At 55.3% G+C, this 24,552-nt stretch overlaps 11 protein-coding genes across 11 annotated transcripts; 5 read left to right on the top strand and 6 right to left on the bottom strand.

Moving 5' to 3' along the window:
• Positions 1–894: 894 nt before the first annotated feature.
• HMPREF1541_09146 (uncharacterized protein) lies at positions 895–2,420 on the top strand (the record flags this gene model as incomplete). Its single annotated transcript, XM_008713821.1, has 2 exons — positions 895–2,212; positions 2,263–2,420. The coding sequence occupies 2 exons, from the start codon at positions 895–897 to the stop codon at positions 2,418–2,420; spliced, it is 1,476 nt and encodes a 491-aa protein (XP_008712043.1).
• Positions 2,421–2,614: 194 nt separating this feature from the next.
• HMPREF1541_09147 (uncharacterized protein) lies at positions 2,615–3,766 on the bottom strand (the record flags this gene model as incomplete). The annotated part of the gene is made up of 1 exon (XM_008713822.1): positions 2,615–3,766. One exon carries the CDS (start codon positions 3,764–3,766, stop codon positions 2,615–2,617), a length of 1,152 nt encoding a protein of 383 aa, XP_008712044.1.
• Positions 3,767–4,283: 517 nt separating this feature from the next.
• On the bottom strand, positions 4,284–5,948 carry HMPREF1541_09148 (uncharacterized protein; the record flags this gene model as incomplete). Its single annotated transcript, XM_008713823.1, has 1 exon — positions 4,284–5,948. The coding sequence occupies one exon, from the start codon at positions 5,946–5,948 to the stop codon at positions 4,284–4,286; it is 1,665 nt and encodes a 554-aa protein (XP_008712045.1).
• Positions 5,949–6,466: 518 nt separating this feature from the next.
• On the bottom strand, positions 6,467–7,298 carry HMPREF1541_09149 (uncharacterized protein; the record flags this gene model as incomplete). The annotated part of the gene is made up of 3 exons (XM_008713824.1): positions 6,467–6,716; positions 6,767–7,098; positions 7,146–7,298. 3 exons carry the CDS (start codon positions 7,296–7,298, stop codon positions 6,467–6,469), a joined length of 735 nt encoding a protein of 244 aa, XP_008712046.1.
• An 821-nt stretch (positions 7,299–8,119) lies between these two features.
• On the top strand, positions 8,120–9,236 carry HMPREF1541_09150 (uncharacterized protein; the record flags this gene model as incomplete). The annotated part of the gene is made up of 3 exons (XM_008713825.1): positions 8,120–8,275; positions 8,324–9,042; positions 9,092–9,236. 3 exons carry the CDS (start codon positions 8,120–8,122, stop codon positions 9,234–9,236), a joined length of 1,020 nt encoding a protein of 339 aa, XP_008712047.1.
• A 1,017-nt stretch (positions 9,237–10,253) lies between these two features.
• Positions 10,254–11,690, top strand: HMPREF1541_09151 (uncharacterized protein; the record flags this gene model as incomplete). The annotated part of the gene is made up of 1 exon (XM_008713826.1): positions 10,254–11,690. The coding sequence occupies one exon, from the start codon at positions 10,254–10,256 to the stop codon at positions 11,688–11,690; it is 1,437 nt and encodes a 478-aa protein (XP_008712048.1).
• A 413-nt stretch (positions 11,691–12,103) lies between these two features.
• Positions 12,104–14,365, bottom strand: HMPREF1541_09152 (uncharacterized protein; the record flags this gene model as incomplete). The annotated part of the gene is made up of 1 exon (XM_008713827.1): positions 12,104–14,365. One exon carries the CDS (start codon positions 14,363–14,365, stop codon positions 12,104–12,106), a length of 2,262 nt encoding a protein of 753 aa, XP_008712049.1.
• A 1,181-nt stretch (positions 14,366–15,546) lies between these two features.
• On the top strand, positions 15,547–19,047 carry HMPREF1541_09153 (uncharacterized protein; the record flags this gene model as incomplete). The annotated part of the gene is made up of 1 exon (XM_008713828.1): positions 15,547–19,047. The coding sequence occupies one exon, from the start codon at positions 15,547–15,549 to the stop codon at positions 19,045–19,047; it is 3,501 nt and encodes a 1,166-aa protein (XP_008712050.1).
• A 1,252-nt stretch (positions 19,048–20,299) lies between these two features.
• HMPREF1541_09154 (uncharacterized protein) lies at positions 20,300–20,851 on the bottom strand (the record flags this gene model as incomplete). Its single annotated transcript, XM_008713829.1, has 1 exon — positions 20,300–20,851. One exon carries the CDS (start codon positions 20,849–20,851, stop codon positions 20,300–20,302), a length of 552 nt encoding a protein of 183 aa, XP_008712051.1.
• Positions 20,852–21,170: 319 nt separating this feature from the next.
• Positions 21,171–22,557, bottom strand: HMPREF1541_09155 (uncharacterized protein; the record flags this gene model as incomplete). The annotated part of the gene is made up of 4 exons (XM_008713830.1): positions 21,171–21,387; positions 21,437–21,767; positions 21,812–22,083; positions 22,133–22,557. The coding sequence occupies 4 exons, from the start codon at positions 22,555–22,557 to the stop codon at positions 21,171–21,173; spliced, it is 1,245 nt and encodes a 414-aa protein (XP_008712052.1).
• Positions 22,558–23,096: 539 nt separating this feature from the next.
• Positions 23,097–24,351, top strand: HMPREF1541_09156 (uncharacterized protein; the record flags this gene model as incomplete). Its single annotated transcript, XM_008713831.1, has 2 exons — positions 23,097–24,081; positions 24,188–24,351. 2 exons carry the CDS (start codon positions 23,097–23,099, stop codon positions 24,349–24,351), a joined length of 1,149 nt encoding a protein of 382 aa, XP_008712053.1.
• Positions 24,352–24,552: the final 201 nt, after the last annotated feature.

Below are 24,552 nucleotides of genomic sequence, written 5' to 3' on the forward strand. Positions count from 1 at the left end.
GGGGGGGGAGCGGGCGGGGGAAAACCTGTTGCTTCAAGGGGAGAGAGGGAGGAAAAGGGCAAAGGAAGGGGGCTTGCTTCAGAGTAGGGTCTCAAGAAATGTGTCTTGCGAGCGTGCAATGTTATCTATGTATCAAATATAGACCTCGATCGTGTTTTCGAACTATCTTACATACATATACGCACAGTGTCTCTCTGGCATGGCCCCTTCTTCCGCAAGCAAACAATAGCGCCTCAGCCAACCCCTGGTTCACTTACCATTTCCTCTCGGCGCCCCTGCATATATACAGTGTACACAAACCCCCGGCCGTACAAGCCCCCAGTATTAGGCGTCCCACGAGGCTGCCAACCCCTTGTTTGCCTATCCAACCCGCATTGGCCCCAACCGACTCCAACGACTCCACGCTCTTTTTCTCACGTCTCACGCTTGGAACCCGTGTGGTTTCGGGTAAGGCGAAGTTATTCGGCCATCTGTCACACGGAAATGTCTGGCATTGTAGTGCGCTTGTCTGCTCTGCTCAACCCTGCTTGACCGCAGCGAGGCGGTCTGGGTGAGTTTTAATAATGTGACGCTGTGCAGCTGTGTCCTGGGGTGGAGTGAGTTGGCAGCCTGAATACCCTCCGGTTGTACAGTGCACGAACGTGAAGTAGATGGTGGGATCTTGGCATGTGGACTGCACGCGGACAGGGTCTGGGAGCTACGGTGGGAGGCCCTGGCCGTTGTATTGGGAAGGGACGCGACATATATATATTCGGGAGTGAATCCTGGGTCCAGAGTCTGGACAACCCCTCTAGATCGAGCATTCTCTGAAGCCATACATCCGTCAATTGCAACCAGTGTTTTGTCACCTTCCCCTCTTCTCCAGCCATCACTATCACTACCTCGCTGCCCACCATGTCCAAGCTCCCTCACCTCCCGCTCATGATCGACAATGCGCCGCACGACGACCCCTCCGCGACCATCATAACCAACCACTCCGCCCACCTCTCCGTCCCCTACAGCACCTACACATCCTGCACCCCTTCCGTCGCCGCCGTCGCCGCCGCCTCCTCACAACGTGCCTTCAAAACCTGGTCCCTCACCACCCCCAGCTCCCGCCGTGCCATCCTTCAAAAGACCGCCGCCCTGGTCCTCACCCACCAGGACGAGCTAGTCAGGCTGCAGGTGGAAGAGACCAACTGCCCTGCGCAGTGGGCCATGCAGGGCGTCATCTGGGCGGCAGCGCACCTGGAGGAGATGGCTGCACGCATCACGACGGTGCTTTCGGGGGAGTTGCCGGTGGTGCAGACGCCCGGGATGACGGCGCTAGCCTACAAAGCGCCCATTGGTCCAGTGCTGAGCATTCCGCCGTGGAACGCGGCGTTGTTTTTGGCCTGTCGCGCCATCGACACGCCGCTCGCTGTGGGCTGCACGGTTATCCTGAAGGCGAGCGAGCAGAGCCCGCGGACGCACCATTTCCTGGCAGGATTGTTTTGGGAGGCGGGACTACCGAAAGGGGTGTTGAATGTGGTGCAGTGTGGGAGGGAGGACGCGGCTGCAGTGACCGAGGTGTTGGTGAGTCATGAGGCGGTGAGAAAGGTGGAGTTTATTGGGAGTGCGGCGGTTGGGAGGGCGATTGGGGCGTTGGCAGGAAAGTACCTGAAACCGATGTTGATGGAGCTCGGGGGCAAGAGTGCATTGGTGGTCTGTGAGGATGCAGACTTGGAGGGTGCGGCAAGGGCTGCGGTCATGGGCGGTTTCGTGCATCATGGACAGATTTGTTTCAGCACAGAGAGGGTGATTGTGAGGCGAGAGGTGGAGGGTAGGTTTCTGGAAGTCTTGAAGGCTGTGGCTGCCCAGTGGGACTGTCATAGCGCGATTGGCTCGGCAGGTCCCAGCAGGACACTGAAGTTGGTTAAGGACGCCGTGGCTAAAGGTGCTGAGGTTATGTTTGGCGATGTGCAGTTGCGGTCAGAGACGATGATGACACCGGTCATCCTGAAAGGAGTGCCGAAAGACGCAGAGATATCGGACGAGGAATCCTTCGGGCCGGTCCTCGCGTTGTACATTGCTGATAGCGACCAACAGGCGGTGGAGATGGCAAACGACACGCAGTATGGCCTGGCGGCTGGTGTCTGGAGCAAGGACGTTGTTAGAGCATTGAGGATTGCGCGTCAGATTGAGGCTGGCCAGACGCATATCAATCTGCCATTTGGTACCGGACACGATGAAGGTAAGTGCCGATGCTTTATACGAGTGCTGAAGCTGATGGAATCACAACAGCAACCATACCAGTGGGAGTCACAAAGGGTAGTGGCTTTGGCAAAGGTCAGAATGGATCCTGGGGTTTGGAGGAGTTTCTGGCCACCAGGACTGTGACGTTCACTGACGGGCAAGCACAAACGCAACCCACTGAAGCAGCCAACGGCCACGGCTCGTGATACGCTGGAAGTTCAGATCTAGACTGCCATGTCCTCCAAAAATACTCACGTCTTAGTTTCATGTGATATTCGGACACACTCAATGAGCTCGATGATGACGTTTTTGCCCAGTCATTCACGGCAATGACGACTTGCGTGCGAAGTAGATGTCAGTGGAAACAATATTGATGCTTGGTGTGAAGCTTCTAGGTGTCTCAGACTTCCGCTGGTGCACTCTGATTGCCTTGTGGCCAGCCTTGACGGCCGCGATTCATCTCGAATCGCTCAGGTGACTGACGAGGGTTGCTTTCGACGTCTGTGCTCGGACCGTCTTTGCTTCGTGAAGGCGAGGACTCGTCCCATACATTGTCTTCAGCATCAGATGTGGATCCGACGGGCAGACCAAAAGCATGTCTCCTGCTCCGGGATGCCCAAGCCCAGCCATCGCCAGTCGAGATGGGTTCCTGGTAGAGATGGAAGCTGATCCAAGCAGTGAAAACGCCTAGGATTGCGCCAGAAATGATATCGAAGCCGTGGTGGCGGTAGTCGAACCAGCGGGAGACCGAGATGAAGAAAGCCACACCAATTGGTACAAACGCGAGCAATATGAGGTATGCTGGTGGTGCGGCACCTTGGTTGCGTGGAGTTGGAACCCGTGACTGCGAGCTAATTGCTGGCACGCGCAGTACTGGGATCTTGATGCCGAACTTGGCACACAGGAAGAGCGAGAGGTAGAGCAGGCCAGACCAGCTGGTGCTCGCGTGACCAGAGGGGAAGCTGGCGAAAGCATTTCTCATCTCGCTCGCATCGGTGTTGCGACAGATGTGCCATGAGACAACGATGGGTACTGCTGAGTTCAGGTCTGTCCCGAGACCTCCCACTCTCCACCTGTCAATGGCTTCGGTCGACAGGTCTGGGTCGCAAACGGCGAGGAGGTGCGGACGAGGTCTGCCGGCCAAGGGCTTGAGTCCATTAGTGATAGCAATAGCCGATAGGCAGGCAAGTGCCAGCCCAAGCCACGCAGCATGAACCTCCCACAGCTTTCTTTGCCACAGTGGCCCTGCTGCCATGGATCGAGTGGCAGTGATGCCTGGCACGAAGACTAGGCAGATTGATGCGATGAGTACTCCAGGAATGACGACGGATGTGACATAAAGTACTGGGTTGGAGATCAGATCCTCGGTGTGAGGATATGAGATGCTAGGATCTTGCAGGGCGAACGCATGCCGCGACCCTGCGCCATCGATGTTGTGGAAACCTATAGCAAGGCCGAGGATGACGGCCATTACAATCCAGTCCCCAAAGTAAGACCAAAGAACGCGCTTCGAGAAGCGCCGGGCGCTTGTAGTCAGAGTGTTGAGTGCCATGCTGAGGGCATGAAACAGGATGACGTTGGTGTACAGCGAAGGTTGAAGACGGTGGTCGCAGCAATTTGAGCCTGATGAAGCCGCAAACCCATCTGCACAGCTCTCACACGATCTCAGCAAGGGACGATGGAATATCAAAAATTCGAAGAATAGTGGTGATGAGGTGAGATAGAGGTGGTCGCGTGCCTGATCTCGTCAGAATGCGAGCGATGCAGAGCGTAACGCAAAGAGGTAACAGGAGAAATCGTGGCTGTGGCTGCCTCATTGGCTACGCAGTTTTAGGCGACACGTATAGCCGAAACCCCCGGGACCCCCGGAACCTGGCTGCGAACATCAAACCAGAACCTCGAACAACAGCAACCTCAGCCTCCGCAATAATACACGAGAGTTGGCCAAGTAGAACGTTATTTACGTACAATAATATTGGAAAATCTAAAGGAAAAACATCTATCGGGCTACTGTCCTCGCCCTGTACCCAAAAGCGCCGCCGCTATGCATCGCTGTATGAAACGCCCCCCTACGCCGGGGCCTGACTGGCAGCTCGTTCAAGCTCCGCCTTTTCATCAGCGGTCAAATCGCTCGTAGCCTTGGGAACGGCACCCCAAATAGCCATGAGCATGAAGCTCACCACTCCAGCAGCGACACCGAACCAAAAGGTGTTCTTGTAGCTCTGGCGTAGCCCTTGTGAATCCATGGTGTATGACTGAACGATGTCGGTAAGGCCAAGACAGACTGCGATGCCCAACTGCAGAACCGAGTTGATCAAGCCGCCGGCGAGGCCCTGTCGGGCACTCGGCAGTGTCGTCGTGATGAATACAGTCATGACTGTGTATGAAATGTCAATGGCAATGGTGCCACATATGCAGGCTGGGAAAATCCAGGCCCAGTAGCTGCCGCCCAGTGGGATGAGGGCCAGTAGCAATTGAGACCCGATGGCGCCCAGGCCAGAGATGCAGAGTAAGATGCGACCAGGTATGAGGTGAAGTGTGAAGCCTTCAACTGCGGTGATGATAATTCCGCCTACCGCCATGGGTGTGAACCAAGCAACAACCTGGAGCGGCGAGGCTCCCATGATGCTTTGGAAGTATTGCGTGCCGTACAGCAAGAATATCCCCATAGTTCCATACAGCAGCATGAGAGCTATGATCAAGGGAGTCATGGCCTTGACTGCGAAGATGTCCGCGGGAAGAATGGGCAGTTCAGCAACCCAGCCTTCAATGTATACAGCAGCCATCAGCAGGAGGCAGCCCACCACGAAGAGTGTTGGAATATAGGGGGTCCGCCATCCATTGCTGGCATGTGCTGACTCGGTAATGGCAAAGACGACAAGGACCAGACCGCACACGATCGTCAATGCTCCCCAGTAATCCATAGTGATCTTGTTGTTGAGCCGCTGCTGGCGATCACTTGGGATCGAGTAAACTGAGGCGACCAACGTGAGGGCCGACAGGATGGTACCGATCCAGAAGTACCAGCCCCAACGCAGATACTGACCCACCGCACCGGCGACAAAAATACCAAGAAAGAAGCCAATGATGGCACATGCTCCATACAGGGCAAAGACGATATTCTTCCGTGGCCCTGGCCTGTACACGGTGCCAATGAGCATGACGCCCGTGGGCAAGAACGCCGCTGCCCCAATCCCTTGCAGCGCTCTGCAGAAGATCAACATCATGGGATTGATGGAGAAGCCAGCGATCAGGCTCCACGCCGTCAACCAGACGAGGCCGAAGATGTAGACGGGATAGCCTCCCCACATGTCGCCGAGCCGACCAAAGACGAGCAGCGTGCTAGCAATGACCAGCGAGAAGGCCGTGGCCGGCCAGACACTCGAGTTCTGTGGTATGTCCAGCGCCGCGATCAGGGTGGGCACGATGACGGTGAAGCCCGAGACGAAGAACTCGGTTAGGATCTGCGACATGAGGATCGAGAAGCAGAACATGACCTCGGCGAAGAGGCTGGGGAAGGAAGGGGGGCGTTCTCTTCCGATGCGCTCGAGGCGGGCTTCCATTGATTCTTCCGCGGCCGGTGAGCTTTGCTCGTGCGCTTTGGCGGCGGGAGCTGTGGGCTGGAGCTCGAGAGCGTCGCTGGCGGACGTGAGCACGGGTCCGGTGGTTGCAGTGCTGTCTGCAGTGTTGGGTGGCAGCGCCCAGGGCTCGCCGCTGGGTGAGCGGACTAGCATGGTGCAAGACGGAGAAGGGTGTGGTTGGGAGGGAGAATCTGTATTAGCGTAGGATACATGACATCTTGAACATCACGCCTCGCGATTCAGATATATGTGGGTGGGTTGTCCAGAAGGGAATTGCGCGGGGAGCGGTGAGTACGAGCTATTGGAAATCACAGAAGGGCTGGAGTCCGGAGAAGAGAAGTTCGGATTACCTGATAACTATTGAAAAGCATCCTGACGCCGGCGTCGAATTCCTGAATCAGACCGAGTAAGCCATTTTCTGGGGGGTGTCAGTTGGGGCGTCATTGGGAAGAACAAGCTTGAGCCGTCATGATGAAAGCGTGGCGACAGTCGAATGGCGATGCAGGAAAAGCTCGACGTCTGGAACCGGCTCTTGGCATCGTAGTTTTCAGACAAGGTAGCTAAGAACGGCCGCTCGGATCCGACGTGACATGTCCGATCATCTCCGATACTACACGTTTCTCTCCCATTATCGGTCATTCGCTCGGCTAGATAGCATCACTGCCTGACTGTCAGACAATGGCACTTGCATCTGTCTTGCCAGTCTGCTCTGGTTCCTTACGCGTGTCTTCAGCAGTCTCCCCAGATTGCTCCTCCTTCTCCGTGCTACTCTCCGGCGTCGTTGCCGCAGCTGGTGCTGGAGGAGCTGCAATCGTTGCGGCTTGAGGAACTCCAAAGCCTCCATACACGAGAGGCTTCCCAGCAACTCTATGCTTGTGCAGACTGATCGAGAAGAAGACCAAGGTAACGACGAATAAGCAGCTGTGTTGTGTTAGTATTGCCTGGTGCGAAGAACCAGCAAGCAAACTCACAATTCCAAGGCGCCCAGACCCGCAGCAGTACCCATGAGTCCGATGCTCGCTTTCCAGTGAGCGGTTGAGCGTTCGACCACATCGCGCTTGTAGACGTCAAACTTGAGGTCATCTGGGTTGAAGGGTGCCTTCCAACCTCCGAACGTCTTGTCGTTGCCAAAGTACCAGTCGTGGTTGAAAGCCGCGGTCCATTCCGCACACAGTGAAAACGAGACCAGCCAGAAGATGACGCCGAGAATCTCAAGTCCGAGAACTGCCCATGCGTTGTAGATCTGAGGCTTGCGGCACAGACTGATGGAGTAATACCCAAAAATGATGAGGGTCGCGCTGGCCTAGCTGTTTTAGTTTCCACGGCTGTACAGATAAGTTGCGCACTTACGGTGAATAGAGTCAGGCCAAAGGCAGCATAGCTGGCATGACTTCCAAGGCCTGCAGCTGTGGCAACGAAGATCAATACCAGCAGGGCGATAACAAGCCTCGCTATGCCAACGAGGCCGGACCAGCGTGGCATGGGTACAACATGCTCGGCCATGGTTTGTCGAGTACAGCCGCGCGTCCGAGGGTAGACTACACAGGGGAAGTTATGGATCGAGGCAAGGGAACAGCCAGAGATGACCGCGGAAGGAAGATAGCGAGACGAGTTGTTCGATCTGGACCATGCTAGGCAAGTCTTATGGCCTGATAACTGTAATGAGCATCGTTTGCAATAGGGCACGCCGGGAACAAAGCTTGCGCCGCGTTCATCGACTGAAGCATGGACCACACTGCCTTCTGGCAGACGCACTGACACCACACATCGAATGCGGAGGATATGGGCTTTGTCCAGAGGCCAGCTTCTATCGGCTCGTCACGTGCGTCAGGGGCGGAGAGTGCTCTGGACCTTGTGTACGATACTGGAGCGAACACGATCTGCCTTGTTATTTTCCGAAATGTGACCTACATCTCTTATGAGCTCCGAAGCGATGCTTTTGGACATCGGCGGAGACTTCAAACGCGGTGACAATGGACCCGTAGTTTACAGCAAGCATCTCTCGCATCTAAGATCTAGATATTAGCCAGCGTTTGATACTCTGAGAACCTTTGCGGCATATAAGATGCAGCAAGTGTATGGGGGAAGATAGATAATGTGGTACATATCAAAATGGCTACCCGCTTAGTCAGCGTGTTTGTTGCAGTGTGATTGGCGGAATGCCTCCTCCCACGGCGGCGACGATCAATGACGATTGCGAGTCACGTCGCGGGAGCTAGTTCCACTGCCTCGGGAACAGCAAAACACGGCTTCCTTCTGGTCGGACTTGCAACGGGTAAACCTTTCAGGACCAGACTCTCGTGTAGGCAGTCAAGGAGAGCAGAATGTTGTCAGCTCTATGCAGGACACGACCTACGTCCAGCAGCCTTCGCAATGCTGTCAAGCCAGCCCGGTATCGGTACCTGAGCAACTACTCGAGAACGACACTTTCGCTAAACAACAATGAAGAAATACCTGCCATAGGCTTTGGGACATGGCAAGTAAGTAAACCCGGCTACGCGTCGAGTCTTTCTGACATCCGATGACAGGACAAAGACGCCCAAGAAGATGCTGTCTATGAAGCGCTGAAGGCTGGATATCGTCATATTGACACGGCCCGCGTGTACGGAACCGAGCCAGCAGTAGCCAAAGGTATCAAGCGAGCCGGGGTGCCTCGTGACGAGATCTTCTTGACCACCAAGCTGTGGAACAACAGCCACCACCCCGATGATGTGGAGAAGGCATGTGACGCGAGTCTTAAGGACTTGCACACTGACTACGTGGATCTCTTCCTGATGCACTGGCCCTCGGCCTTTCAGCGCGGAGATTCCTTGCGGCCGAAACACGGTGGTAAGATTTTGACCGACAATATCGACTTTGCCGAGACCTGGAAGGCCATGGAGGCTCTAGTGAAGAGCGGTAAGGCCAAAGCCATTGGTGTTAGCAACTTCAACAAGACGGAGCTAGAGAGACTCCTCGATAATGCGGACATCACACCAGCTGCTCATCAATTCGAATGCCACCCATATCTAGCGCAGCAGGACTTCGCTACCTGGCACAAGTCGAAAGGCATTCATATCACGCAATACTCGCCATTCGGCAATGCCAACCCCGTCTACGAGAAAGGCGAGAGTGTCCCCAAACTGATCGACGACACTGTCTTGACGGACATCGGCAAGAAGTACGGCAAGAGCGGCTCTCAGGTAGCTCTCGCATGGGGAATAGCCCATGGCCGTTCGGTGATTCCGAAATCCAAGACCCCATCACGGTAAGTGAGCCCCTGGCAACCAAGGAAACACGGACTGATCATGTGATAGAATCAAGGCCAATCTCGAAGGCGATTTCAAGCTAGAAAGTGAAGACGTGGCCAGAGTCGATGCAATCGACAAGAAGCTTAGGTTCAATGACCCTTCCGGCTCGTTTGGCTACGAATACTACGTTGGTCTGGACGGAAAAGAGTAGTCGTGAGTCCAGCTCGGGCTCTGGAGCACTGCCGGTGTAGACACCTGGTATATATGGTTGTTGTATAATACAGCTTGGGGCATCTACAGTCTGGCACTTTCGGCGGCCCAAGATTTTCCAGGACTTTACCAGATGGTCAGGCAGATCAATTGTTGTTCTTGGTTTGCTGCTCTCCTAATGATCCACCCGGGCAAGGCTGGGCGGCTCTGACCAACCGGCGCTGAGACGCTAAACCCAAGTGGAAGTAGCGGTTTTGATGCGGCCACGGCCTGTTGACGCCCTCATACGACCTGTCTTCAGCAATGATTACTCGCCACAATCTTGCTTCGATCTCATCAAAGAAGAATTGGTCTTTCGGGACCGTAATGCCGTAACAAGTTCTGACTCGACGGCTGAAGCTTCGCACAGTGCGAGATTCTGAGCCTCACCAAGGACTTTGGCGCACTGCCACAATTCGCCTCAGGATTCCACGATCGCGGTGGAGACGCTCGAGGTCGCCTTGTAGCAGGTTTAGGCATTGAGGGCATATGGAGGGCACTCAACTACTACTAACGTATTGACACTGCTGGACACTCCTCTACTATCACCTTGTCGAACCTCCCAGATCCAGCTCTTCAGCCCCAAGGTCCAGCGACGAGCGTCTCGGCTTACCACTTCCATCCTTCAGCACGGCGCTCAGGACGTACCCAAAATCATATGAATGACAGGAACTCAACAGCCTCAGGATGCTTGACGCGTCCGTGGAACATCCTCGGTCTATCTGTAGCATTACTGGTCCTGGCCGTCGGCATCAATTGGGCCAACTCTTCAGCTCAATACCCTAGCGTACTACTCGGCACACCAAGAGAGCATGCAGGATCGATGGATGCATCTGCAAGTGAAGGAAGAGGACTGCTGACCAAGCTGTTCGAGGACTGTTTGTCCTTTGTCCGCAAAACAAGGCCATCACCCACCGCTGGACCCGATGCGGGTGACATATCGCGTTTGTCAAAGCAAACAAGCGAAGATACGCCGAACATGGCCCCCAATACACAACCGTCCGACGAGACATACCCCGGTTCCAGGAAAAGGGCGCACTCCATAGGAGCAGGATCTATGCGTAAAGCTATGGAAGATTCGGATCTATGGCATGCTATCTCAGACGAGAGATTCTGGCGAATGCCAGAAGACGAAGTGCTGATACTAATACGAGATGAGTTCTCAAACGAACTCGACCGATTGAAAAATGCATACTCGCTCAAAGCGACAGGAGTACCGCGCCCTAGAAGCCCTTCGATATCTGAGAGGTTGTATCATGGCAAGAATTACGACGAGATCAACAGAACGCTCCTAGGTGTTCTTGTGCTGCGATGGATTGTTACGAACGACTATGACAGCTTTACTCGGAATCAGAAACCGGAGCTCGCACTCAAGCGCGACTCCTTCGACTGGCTGCACACGTTCTTCTGGAGTAAACTCAATACCCCCGACGATGCGTACGCCCTGGTCTTGTCAATGATCATCAATGATCTAGGTAAAGACCCAAATCTTGCCGCAGACTATGCGGAGCTCAAGGGCGAGGACATTACAAATGTCAACCATGACATGATCCTGCTCTGCGCCGTCGAAGCCGGTATGGTGAAGGCCCTCGACAGGCTAACCGACCAGCATCGTGAATTCCTGATGGACGGTATCAGGCTCGGCTCCGAGCTCAACTTCGGTCAACTCGCCCAAGCAGAGAATGCTCCCGCCTCCCTCGCCGGCCTCGAGGACATGCGTGGCAAGGATCGTGCCTTCCAAATGCGCTTCATGGAGCAAGTTCTCGACGTCTCGGGCGCGAAGGGTCACGAAGACTGGACAGCGGCTCTGGTAATGATTGAGCCAGTCTTTCAATCTTACCACAACGTCTACGACGTTGCAAGCGGCATCATCAGCGGATCATACACCCTCAGACAGGGCTTCGACCTGATCCTCACACGCAAACTAGAGCTCCTGCAGAAAGCCGGATTCGATCACAGCTTCGACATCAACAAGCCCACCGACCGAGCTATGCTCCGCATCTTCTGCCTCGGCAACACCAACAGCCCGGAGAACGCCGAGATCTTCTACAGAGCCTTCTTCGACTCCATCCCCGACATTGAGCGTGAGGACCTCGTGCACGGCCTCAATGTGGATGGGAGCGAAGCCGAGCCTGCAATACAACCCACATACACCCCTGCCATGTTGGCCAAGGCCATGGCTAACACCAAGAAGGGGACTCCAGAGGAAAAAGTGCGTGCCATCGCAGCGATGCTGAGGTACCTGGTCAGGGTCTTCAAGCGTGCAAGGACCATCACGCAGGGTGTCACGGTGGTGGAGAGGGAGGTCCGGCTCGTTGACGCTGTAGTCAGTAGTGCGGAGTTCAAGGAGAGGCCGGAGATCGTCACACAACAGCCTGTTCCGGAGGACCAGGTCGCGAACCGAGTGAGGGTCTGAAAGGGGAGGGATGGGGGAGGACTGCAGAGATGTTTTGACGGGCTATGTATGACGAACGCCACGAAAGCAGATGCGACGGTGGCGCAAGCCGACAGACACAAGGGATGGCGCTTAGGTGTTGTAGAGAACGGATATAGCGGTTGTTTCTGTTTCTCACGGACGTTTAATGACGATTTGTTTACTCAACACTTACCAAATGAAGCCCGACGGCAGCATACATAGCATCTAGCCAGCAGGCCCGATCAACCTCCAAAAAATTGCCTCGACTCATCTTCTCATGTACCCAGTCATCTAATTCAACGGGTTATGAGCCCGGAAACGCCTTTTCCCTACCATACCATCTCCATTTCTTCTCGCTCAGCTCAGCCTAGCCTGACCATCCCACGCACAAATACACACGCTCACACCCTCACTCACCAATGCCTCACACTCATCACCACACCGCTCCTCTCCCCCTGTCCCTTCCCCTTGCCACCTCCCATCCCTTCCCCTCCCACTTCAATCCCCTCATCCAGACCCCCAACCTCCCACCCCCACTTAACGCCCACCCTCCCCAACACCTCCCACACCTGCTTGCGCTTCAACCCCTCCCGCACCGCCATACCCTCCAGCGCCTCTTTCCCGTTCAGGTACTTGAGTAGAATCGGCCAGGCGCGGTGCACGTCGGCCTTATCAGCATCGTCTGAGAGATGGAGGTCGCCGTCAGCGGCGTTGTCGTCGGAGGAGGAGAGGTGCTGCTGCTGCTGCAGGAGGGAGGCGTGGATGTAGGAGAGCCAGGAGGATTCGAGCGGGGTGGCGCGGAGGGGGGAGGGGATCAGGGAGGCGTGCGTGGGGTTGTGGGTGGATTGGTGGGGGTGGTGGCGCGAGGTGGTCGTCGTGGAGGTGTGGTCGGAGGAGGGGCGGGAGGGGAGGTTGGGGCGCCGGGGGTGGGAGGGTGTGGTGGTGGTGGAGGAGAGGGAGGAGGCGGCGGTGCTGGACGGCTGGTACTGGGGTTGGTTTTGGGAGTTGGGGGAGTGGAGGTCTAGGCGTTCGAGGTTGCGTTGCGTCGAGGATAGCTTTTCGTTGTGCTCTTGCTGGCGAACCGCGGCTTTCACGGCCGGAGAGACAATGACGAAGCCGAAGGTGCGGAGCTGTGTGACCCAGCCGCCGCAGAGTAGCCAGGCGAGCACGCGGTAGTATTCCTCTTTGTGGTCCGAGGAGGGGATTAGAGTGCCGAAGGGCGTGGGTGGGCCGGCGGACAGGAGGGATAGCAAGCGAGGGAGCGACGGCAGCATGGGGAAGCTGGAGGAGAAAGCGGCGCTGGCGGCGGGCAGTGAGGCCATGTCAGCGTTGGGAGATACTATGTAGGTGTCGCGGTGGTGCAGAGGTGGTATGGCGATGGCACGTCGCCAGTATATGAGGTGTCGGGAGAGGAGTTGGATGTCGGCGAGAGGCAGGTGAGTCGCCTGGGAGATTTTGTGGAAGGATTTGTTGGGGCGGAGGGTCGTGATGAAATCGACGAGTTGTTGTGGGAGTGCACCGCCCGTGGACTGGATATCTTTCAGAATTTTGTGAGGGGGCTCGCGCAAGAGAAGTGTGAAGGATTTGGCGAGCTGTAAGGCGGAAGTTGTATTGGCCGTTTCGAGGTCGGATGAGGACGTCGGCTCATTGGCCGTGGTGAGCCATAGGCCCGGTTGGATAGGCGGCTCGGTCAGAGAAGGTAGGTAGGGGGTTGAGGTGAGCGGTGGTATTTGAAGAGAGATTGAGATATCTGAGCTTAACGTGATGGCTGCGATGCGGGATTTCGATATGGCCCGATAGGTGCTGGCGAGGGCGGTTGCCAGTGTCGACTGCTTGAGGAGGTCGCTATACAGAGTTGCAGTAGGCGATCGTTTGGTGAAGTGGGATGATTTGATGTTCTGTATAAGGTCTGCTTCGGCACAGACGTAGTCGTTCCTAGTTTGCTCAGACTTGAGCACCTTGGAGAGTTTGCGGGCGACGTTATCGTACATATCTCTGACGCGCGTGGCGTGTTCGAGGGGCGATGGGTTCATGACGAAGACGACGTGGAACATGGTAAGCGCGCTTTTGGAGTTTTTTTCTGCATTTGCATCTTGCTCAGAGGCGTCCATTTCAAGTGCCGAGTCGATGGTGTCGTTTTGTTCATCCGGTAAAGGCTTCTTTGACTTCTTCCTTCGCCTTTTCTGCCACGAGCCGCTCTCATGCGCATACACTGGACGGCCAACAAAGACCAGATCGTTGATTCCCAGCTCGAACTTTCGCTTATGCCAGGCTCTTCCTGGAGCTAATAAGCTGACGAGACCTTCCTCTCCAATGCCCAGTAGGGGCTCCCATGACGGTTCCCAGTTCTCACTGCTGCGAAGCTTGCTCAACTTGTTGTTCTGTTCATCCTCATCGTCCTCAGTGACGGGTGATCGGTCATCTTGAGCATGGCGAGGGCCTTCCCGAAGCTTCAGTGGTGTTACGTCGAAGACATTGTCGTCACTGGACGACTCGCTGTCCGAGTCACTGCTGGAACTCTCATCAACAGCCGCCTGTTCAGTATCCGGCAACTGCCCCTCATCATCAGCAAGTGGATCCGGGGGGTAGTGAAAGAGGACCTGAGCTCCCGTACCCGAACGGGTCTGAGCCACCAGCAGAACACCCAAGAGACCTGGATTGGGAGCTCCCGCCATGAATGGTTGTGTGTCTAATCACATCCCTTGGGGGCCGGATATTGCAGGGTGTGTCGGAGACTTGCGTACCGAGGTGCGCTCACCCGCGGTGCTGTAGGAGGTTCTCTAGCTCCATTGTGACATGCAGCATTTCGAGTCCGTGGATGGTGGTTCTCAGCCGCCAGTGGATGTAGCTAGAGTGAAGGCTGATTTAGATTGTTCTATTCTGCTTGCTGGGTGAGCGGCTAAGAACCCGGAGGGGTATTTAGGCACCTGCTAGCGTGTACTCTGCTCCTCTGCGGTGAGGCACAGCACCGCACTGCACTCCGATGTGCAAAGGAATTTTGTTCGCGCAAATTCAGCTACCCGAAAACCACGCTTTGCCTTTGACTCCTCCACCACACATTCATCCCGCCGCATACTGTCCTTTTAATTCATCCTCTCGGTTCATTGTCTGTCCTTGCTGGCCAGAATTGGGCGAGCAGTATCCTGGTCCCTCAAACTTACCACCAGGACCTGAGTATCGACAGCGTCCTCGGTCGTCACCTTACCCCGAGTTACGCCTCCACGACTCGGCTGCCTCCCCTGCCTACCATCCTCCACTGCGAAGCGGTACCTGCGACTTCGGTATTCTCGGCTCCTGTTCAATACAGGACTGGAGGATTGTCACTAACCCGTCGGTTTCTGGCAAGGCAACTTCACGGCAATCCAGGCGTCAGCCCGCTCTCGCGCGTTTGGCGACTACTGCACGTCGCTTCAAACCCCCCATTTTTTCAATTCTGCATTCATCGGCTGGTAATTGCGTTTTGCTTGCGACCGTTTTCGTTGCAAAAGCGGACAGGCATATCAGACCTACCTTTCGATTGATGTATCGCAGTCGTTAAACCCGCACACTCAATACGGTCCTCACTGCAACTCTGCACCTTTTGGTTGTCTGCAACCTCACTGGAAAGACGAGAATACCTTTGTCGCATCACGTATTCAGCATTCAAGACGACTAAGCATTCAGCTATTTGAGGCGGTCGTTCACATCCACTCTCGCACACTGCGTCTGGCCGCACCCAGGTTGGGACATCGAAGCGGAGTTCCAGCTTCCGGGCTGGTGAGAGCCAGGCTCGTTTGAGAGGAAGAAAGAGGAAGTGTGACAAGGTCGCAGTCACAAGAAAAGCCAGTTCATAATGTCAGCGTCAAGCAGCCCAGCGATGCCTGCGTTTTCCTATGCCCAAGCGGCCAAAGGCCTTGCGCCCTCCACATCCCAAGCCTCTGTGAAGGATGTCAAAGAAGAGCTTCTCGACCAAAATTCCATACCTAAGCCGAGCCAGAAGCCGGATGCACAGAATGGGGCCAACGGAAAGCCTGCGAGAAGCAGTGCTGGTTCAGAAGAGAAGGATGCGAAGACCTCTTCCTGGGAACTCCCATCTACCTCAATTCGTGATGGGTCTCAAGACAAGGAGAACGTTCCTGTCAATCGCCGCAGTCACAAGTCGTCAGCGTCAGTCGGCGACCTCCCCAAGACGACCGGCGAGTCCGGCCCCGGCAAGGAGAATAACGAGAACCAGTCTTCGTCGGCCCGTGCTGAGTCATGGGATACATCCGTTGCCAACGAGATGGATTCAACCACCAGCGACAAGGACAAGGGCAAGGATGTAGAGGACGATTGGGAGAAAGTCTCCATCCCATCTGTTGCTGCTGAGAAAGAGCTCAAGCCGGCTCCCATTCCGACCGTCAACTTCTGGCAACAGCGAAAGGAGGCTCAAGATGCGAAGAGACGAGAGCAGGGTGCCCAGAAAGCCGTGCCACCTGCTGGCGCTGCTGTGAACGGCCCCATTACCACCAAGCAGAACAATCAGGAACAGAAACGCAGAGCAGGCCCAGAGCGTGAAATCCCTACGACGTCTCGTCCCACGAACAAACCCGCCGATAAAAATGAGCTCTCGTCTTCTCAGTCTTCCCCCCCTGGATCGCGTGGCGAGAAACGAGAGCATGCGGCTCCTGTGCGCGATGCTACTTCCTGGCCGACTCCTGAGACCGCCAGCGTCGAGGAGAGAAAAAAGTCTCTTCCGGTCGATAGAAGTGAGAAGAGTGAGACTCGTCCTAGCGCCAAGTCCCATGGTAAGAATTGGGTTCAGATGCCTTTTGTGCCTACAGCCAAGTTTGAGACGCAACTGCCACCTTCTGCTGCTAAGCGTGGCGGACGTAGTGGTCGTGGTGGGCGTGAGGGTGGCAGTCGAGGACACTTCGCCAACAACGGCGACAGAAATGAAAACTCTGGCAGTATGGGTCCTCCTCCGCCAAGACAGAGCGGCGATCAGGATCGCGGTCGAAAGGCTGATGCCAACCGTGGGGGACGTGCAAGCTCGTTGCCCGCCGGCAACCAGAGAGCCTCAAGCCACGACAATAGTGCAGCCAACATTCAGAAGCCTTCAGCACCCACTGCCAAGGACTCGGTCTCGGCTCAGGCGACCACAGCCGCGCCTTTCGTACCGGTAAACGAAGTCTCTGCGACTACCAACATTGACTCACAGGAAGCTTCACGATCTTCTTCTCGCCAGAATGCAGCTAGCGCGAGCTCCGGCAAGGCTGTTGAGTTGAACGTAGGCCAAACTACCGAGACAGCTACTGAAGCCAGCATTCCACCGCAAATACTTGATACTGCCACCCGTCAGCAATATGCCGGCGATCGAAATAAGCCATCTCACTCAAACTACCGTTCAAATGAGTACAACCGTCCGGAGCGCAACGGCCCTCCACGCAACCGTGAGTGGTCCCGTGAGAAGACCGACAACGCACGCGAGAAGGTTGAGTCTTGGAGGGATAGAGAATACTCGGGTGAAGGCCTCTCGCGTCGCGAGCGTGGCTCTGAGCGTGGCCGAGGCTCTTATCGTGCTCGTGGCGGCCATGCTTACAACTCCACCTATACTGGAGGCCATTCTTACACCACGCCACTCCCTCAGAACGGATTTGAGCTGCCCAAGTCCGGTTCAGGTGAACCTCGTCCCCGGCAGACATCTCAACCCTTCTCCATGACGAACCACCCTTCGCCCAATCGGAATCCCAATCGGGCCCAGTCAATCCCGATGCAGATGATGTACGGACAAGGTTACTTTGGCAACGTTGCAGGTGTGCCTCCGGCTCTGTCGCCTTTGCAAACTGATGTGCAGGCATACGGTATGCCACCTCAGATGCCAATGCAGCCTGGAATCATGAGCGCTATGCCGTACAATGAGCAACTAGGCTCGTATGCTGTGTTGTCTATGGTCATGAGCCAAATGGAATACTACTTCTCCATTGACAACCTTTGCAAGGATCTGTACCTTCGCAAACACATGGACTCCCAAGGTTGGGTTCTTTTGAGCGTTGTTGCCAACTTTAAGAGAATCAAGCAGCTGGCCGGCGAAGAGCAGACTCTTGAGACTTTGCGGATGGTGTGCCCACAAGTCAAGAACTTGGAGTTTATGCGCGGTCAAGATGGCGAAGAGCGAATTCGTCGGCAAGAAGGCTGGAAAGATTTCATTCTCCCAATAGCTGAGCGATTCCCAACTGCGCAGAATGATGGTCCAGCTGTCCAGCCTGAGTATCTGCAGTACCACGATCTTCCCCATGGTAGTGGCGAGGCTATGCCTTTCATTCCCGGTCAGCTTCGAAGTCCACAAGCGGGTATGGCTCCTGTCAACGGCATGTTCAATGGACCGACATCTCCCCCATTGTTCGGTGCTATTCCTCCTTATGACGGCCATGCTGGCAATGAGCGTCCCCCGCAGTACCCCTACGCTCAACACTTCGAAGGCTCCCGTCGAGAGTCTGCGACCTCACCCTTTTCGCCAGAGTCTCTGCATCGGATCCCATCTGGTCCTATGCAGAATGGTTCGACTGTTCCTGCCACAAACGGTCACCACCGCAGTGCTTCTCGCAGCTTCGCTGAGGAGAGTGTCTTTCCCGACGACCAAATTGGTCTGATTCATATCTACAAGCGTGATCGTGCCGATATGGGCACAGCCGATGACAAAGCTGGCATGCCCCAGGTGGAGCGTGCGCTTTCCAACGAGAGTCAAGGATCGGCGTCCAAACTTAACGATCTCCGTGGCGGCATACAGGCTCGCAAGACCTCTGATCAGTATGTAAACTCATTACGCGATTATTCAGAAGCTGACCAGCACAGACTTGCCTCTCGCTTGCAGGGACTGACCTTTGGATCATCCGGTAGCCCGGTTCCAGAAACGCCGGCTGTCTTTACGAAAGACGGTCAACAGATGCCTCTTCCCCAGCAGGCCCAACCTGGCCACTACTTTCAGCCGTACTTCACCGCCCGCACCGAAGCGCTCCAGGATAGAGACCATGGGGTCGAGGGCGCCCTCGAGCCGATGTACTCCTTCTGGTCGAATTTTCTGGTAAAATCATTCAACCTTTCCATGTACAACGAGTTCAAGGAACTCGCCCTTGAGGATCAGGCTCGTGGCAGCGATGCTGGTTTCCAGCACCTCTTGAGCTACTACGACGGTGCGTTGAAGGCTGTCGCTCCTGTTTCTGCAGTCGTGGCTGCAGACCTAGTCGCCCTGCTTCGCAACGAAACCGACGCCGCACGCCCGGTCTTCAAGATGATTCGCCTTGCTTGGCGCAACGGAGCTCTCAACCTCAAGTCGCGCAAGCGCATTCAAGACAATCTCAACGAAGATGAGAAGGCCCAGTTTGACAAGGGTGGCTGAAAGCACGGCCTCGACCTCGCTCGATATTAGTACCTTGCCAGCGAGTGCTTTGTTCTGCAACATACTTGGCTACATCAAGGTTAAGTGTGCCATCCAAGCCAGATGATTGTGGAGACCATGTGATTTTAACACCAGAGTACCATATGGGTTGTTTCCAGTCGGCGCCAGAATGCACATTTACGCATTTTTCCCAGCAGCATGATCCAAGGCGACGCGGTTCATCGCTTGCATATTTACACACTTCAGCTTGCTTTTGCATCAACACGGGCTTCTCGAAATGGTTGCAGACTTTGGCGGCATGGTCCGTCGACACTTATCGTCGATGACCATTTCAAGAAGCCATGTTAACGGCGCACGGGATTTTTTGGAACGACCGACCATGAAGACCGGATACCACTTTGATTTTGCTGCTTTTGAGTTTTCGAGAGATCAAACCACCACGAGATACCCTCCACTCCTCCTGAGAAGCATGATTACAATAGTGAGCACTCTTATGGGATGGGAACAAATGGAAACGGAGGCGACTGTTGAGATTGACAGCGTTTATCAGAAGACGAGTGGCCTTCACCTGCCCGAGACTGCTCTGCTTTGCGTGCAATCGCTTTTTCATTTTGAGACCGGCTTCGAGCATGCTGGCCCATCGTGCGCATCATCGTGGTGGCGAGGCTTGTGTGTCCTCATACCGCGAGGGGAATCGAGCGATTTGACTTTGCTCACAGCTGGCGACGGCGAACGGGAAAGGGAAAGGGGGGGCTCGAGGAGCCATGGTATCCTTATGCTATGCTAGCCCAGAAAAGTTTGTACACAATAAATCAGCTCGAAAGGTGCATGTTATTCTCTGCGTCTTCTTTATCACCATATATGTAGCTGCGGAGGTGGCAGAGCTGTTGTATGATTGACTCTTGCCGGGTTCGGTCGCGCTGGTATCCAAGTATCATATATGGGTCGAGGACAAATGCGGATTGTCCGATTCCAGAATCAAGTCTTTCCGCGGCTGAAGGAGCCAGATCGCGACGCATAGTGCATGAGTCCTCCTTTCGCTGGTTGCCTCTTTCCGTCATCAGTCTGTCTGTGCTTCTAGTAGAAGTCACCGGGCCATCTGGTAGCGAGCCACGCTGATGACTGACAGGTGCAGCAGGATCTGGGTGTGCAGTGTCTCGCTCCTTGGGCCAGTCACACCCTGCTGCGTGATGCCACTCGAGAACGACGACCGTTCAGTTCAACATTGCAGGTATTCTTCCACGCTCTTCGCTCAACTCAAATCAATTTTCCAAAGTCCATCTCCAAGATAATGCCCCTCCTTGATGGCGGGGCCCTTCTTCTTTTCCTTCATCTCCTCGGTCCCCAGCTCCAGCACGCCCACCAGACAGGCCTCCGACTTCCCCTCGGCCGCCACCACCACGACGTCCCCCTTCTTGAACTCCTCGGCCGCGTCGGGCAACCTGCCGCCCGCGCTCGTCAGCCCGGGCACCATCAGCGTCGCGCCACTCATGACGAATCTGATGGCGCCGCGGTCGATGCCGACCGTCTTGAAGCACTGGGGGTACTGGTGCACGACCTTGAGGTGGGGCATGATGGCGTCGTCCATGTGCTGGAAGAACAGGGGGGTGTCGTCCAGGCAGAAGAGAGTGGCGCGCTCGGCGGGCAGTTTTACTTGGTCGAGTTGGGATTTCTTGGGGAGGATGGCGTCCAGGTGCGGCTCGAGGAGTGGGTAGGTATCGAGGACTTTTTGGCGGATGGCGCGCTGCGCGGAGGATTTGATTTTGGATTTGGCGCCCGGGGTGAGGGAGTCTTTTTTGAACATGACGGATGTGATGGTTGGGGAGTATGTAGAAGGGATCGGGGAGCCAAATATGTGTGTGTGGGAGTGTATAGACTGCGTGTACTAGTATGTGGTGATGGTGGGGGGGTCAAGAATGTCCATGCGACCATGTCATTGACCCGCAGTTTAACCGGGGCGAGCCTTGTGTGCATTACCGCAATCTACGCTGTATCGAGCTCTACCTTGCTCTGTCTACTGGTCTTCGCTACTTCCTCGCCTCCTTCTCTTCTTGCAAGCCTTCTTGCAAGTGTTTCTTCGAATTCAACAGCCTCTTAGCATGTGTCCGCGCGAGGCTCTCTGCTCACCAATCGAGCCGTCTCGAAAATGATGGCACTCTCGTGCACGGGAGCGACACCTCCTCTTGGGTACTCGCCAGAGCGTCAACAGCTTCACAAAGATCTGCCGCATCAGTGTCCGCGAAGTCGAAGCCAGTGATTCTGATAGCAGGCTGCAGCTTCCGTTGGGCCTGCCTTTCTGAGCGCTGGTGCTGAGCGAGAATAGCCGTGAGATCGATCCATCTCCCTAACTCCAGCATCAGCAGTTGTATACATGAAGGTCGATGTTCACTTACCGCCACATTCATACACGAACGGCGCCCTGGACTCATGGCTTGCACTGGCACTCTGATCTACAGCTGTCATGTCCTGTTCGAGGTTCCATCGCAAGCGGTCGATCGTCGCCTTGGATGGCTGTCTGCCGTCCTTCGCAAACAGATCTAGTCGAAGAGTGGATGCGAGTGTCGACGTTGGAAGCATCGTCACTGTGCCCCAGACCGAGCTCTCAAGCTCGAACGCAATACTCAAAGGCCCAAGAAGCTCGACGGGTCTTGCCTGACGCCGTTTGATCGGCCAGCCGAACGACCTTCGAGACTTCCGAGCCATTTCTGTGAAAACATTGGCTTGATCCATTAGCTTAGGCCTGTGCTTTTGGCGACTTGCCTACCTATTTGCTTCCAATTTGTTTCGGTCTCCAGGCTGAAGCCATCGAGCCACGTCAGATCAGCCAACTTCACTCGTGACGCAACGTCGTTGAAGGGTAAGTCCATTGTGTTTCCATCAAAATTGACGAACAGCAGGCCCTCGCGTGTCTGGACTAGCTTGATTTCCCAGAGGCCATTCTCCTCAGGCACAAAGCCCGGTTGTTCGTCGAACTTGGGAGCCTTAAGCAACTTGCCGCGGTCATCATATTGCCAACCGTGGTACCGACACGCAAACCTGTGCTACATATCAGCGACTTTCCTGAGGCTACTCCGCCGTGTGTTACCTCGTGGTCGTTCCGCAGGCTTTTCGGACGACAGTGTATGCACGATGGCGACAAACGTTATGAAATGCTCGAATCTTGTGGTCCTTTCCCAGCACGAGAAAGAACGATATCCCTGCGATATCAAAGGTGAAGTAATCGCCTGGTCTCTCAAAGCGACTCTGATGGCAGGCATACAGCCATGTCTTCGAGAAGAAGGCCCTCTTTTCGAGTTCAAACAGTTCTGTATCCGACAGGTCGTCTTGTCGCAGTGGCACACCTTTCTCAGCGGAATCTATTCCGATTCTACTAGATTTGGAGTCATTGCTGGTCCCATATATTGCCGTTGCGAGCGGCACCAAGACAAGGTAAGTCAAGCAGGAGGCAGCCGCGAAGACGGCCACAAAAGAGAGACTATTCTTGTCCCATTCGGAGATTACGGCATTCATGCTGAAGAAACTTCGGAGGATGTTTTCTCGTATGTCAGACTAGACGTGCTTGTTCGTGTGGCATCCCACTCGCTGATATACTTGATCGACCCGTCGCGTCCTCAACTATAACTTCGTCACGGTTTCAGCCGGCTTTTGGCTCTCGCTTCATGTCAACCGTTGGAGCATTACTGATAAGCGAATAGGATCTCTCTTCGGCCTCCCACGATCAACAAATCGTGATGAGGGTGCTCAGTCATCCATGTCTGTGGACTTCTCCGATCGCTCTATGCGGATACAGGATCCCGATTGTCGATAGTCAGGGCGCATCATGGAGCCTGCTCATCCACTCCCCTACCAATGGACACGTCAACATCCATTATAACTCCATCACTTTACGTCGTTCAAGCAACCACCGCATTGCTTTGCCATGTATGTAGCTATAGACCGGCACAAGTCTCACGGCGTCTTTGATTGGCTCAATCGGTCAGCACGATGTTGTATACCCCTCGTCTCCTCTACGCGACTGTCTACTTGCCTCCGACCTCATCACCGCCGCCATGGCCTGCAACGACACCACTGTGACCATGTTCTCGACTGAGCAATCCGTCAAGACCCTTCCCGCCTCATGGTTCACCTCCCAGCCCCTTTACGACCTCGAGATGCGCTCCGTCTTCACTCAAGCGTGGTATCTTCTCGGAACCGTCACTAAATTCTCCGCCAACCAGACTGTCGACTACGAGTTCGGCGGCGTACCCATCCGCCTCATGCACCACGGCGCCGAGTCCTTCACGTTGATCCGCATCTCCGACAACGCTCTGCTCAAGCACTTTGTCACCCCAACCGGCCTCCTCTTCGGCACCATCTCCCCCACCGCCCCCACATTCGACACATGGTTCCCACCCTCCCTCCTCCCGCTCCTCAACAAACACGACTTCCGCCGCCTGCCATGGCGCCATGGCATCAAGTACCCTGGCCGCTTCAATTGGAAGACCATGGTGGACGGCTACCAGGAGTGTCTGCACTGTCAGTACACGCACCGCACCTTCAGCGTCAAGTACCCACCGACCTTCTACGAAGTGCACAACTACGGCACCTACAGCCAACACATCGCCGACCCCACCAAGCCCGAGGACGGCCTGTTCCTGTACTTTTTTCCCGTCTGCACCCTGAACCTCTACGGCGGCGGCATGAGCAGCTTCCGCGTCTGTCCCGGTAACGGTGCCGGCGGTTGCAGCGCAGCCGTCACCACCGGTGGCAGCAGCAGCGCAGCTTCCCTCAGGGGTGTCTACGGTGTTCAAGAAGGCAGTGGTGGTAATGCAGCCGAGGCAAGGACCGGCAAGGTAGGCGAGACGCGCATGGAATTCGACTACTACTACGACGGCGGTGGCGAGAAAGGCATGGACGGCTGGGACGAGTATTTTGCCTTTGTGCGCAAAGTGGCCATGGAGGACTTTGAGCTGTGTGAGACGGCGCAGGGGAATTTGGAGAGGGGGGTTTATAGTCAGGGGTGTCTTAATGGTGTCAAGGAACGGGGTGTCGCTCGTGAGTGTTCTCTTTTTCTTTCCTCCTTTACCGTTTCTTTTTTTCGGCTTGTCTCTGTGTGGAGCAAGAGGAGGGCACATCGCTGACGAGAGATACACAACAACAGACTACCAGCAGTTGACGAGGCAGATGGTGACGGAGAAGTTCAAGGAGGAGGAGGCCGAGCGGAACGGCTTGGCGCGCGTGGCGAGCACTGCGAGCGGTACCAGTACGTCTGCTGGCGCTGCTACCACTCTGCATGCGGCCGAGCAGGTCGCGGCTTCCGCCTGAATTTGCCAATCCCACGGACGGGGAACGGAGAACTTGGATCGACTGGCGCTGTGGGAAGCCTCAGATTACGAAAAGAGGGGGGAAGGAGGAGGGCAGCAGCGGTCGCGTCGAGGTGTCTTTCAAGATCCCGACTCCCAATCCAACAAATGCAAAAATTTCCCATGTCGGGGACGATGGGTGCTTTTTTTTCCCGTTCGCAAA

Source organism: Cyphellophora europaea, assembly GCF_000365145.1.
Source record: "Cyphellophora europaea CBS 101466 unplaced genomic scaffold supercont1.10, whole genome shotgun sequence".
Classification (NCBI taxonomy): domain Eukaryota; kingdom Fungi; phylum Ascomycota; class Eurotiomycetes; order Chaetothyriales; family Cyphellophoraceae; genus Cyphellophora; species Cyphellophora europaea.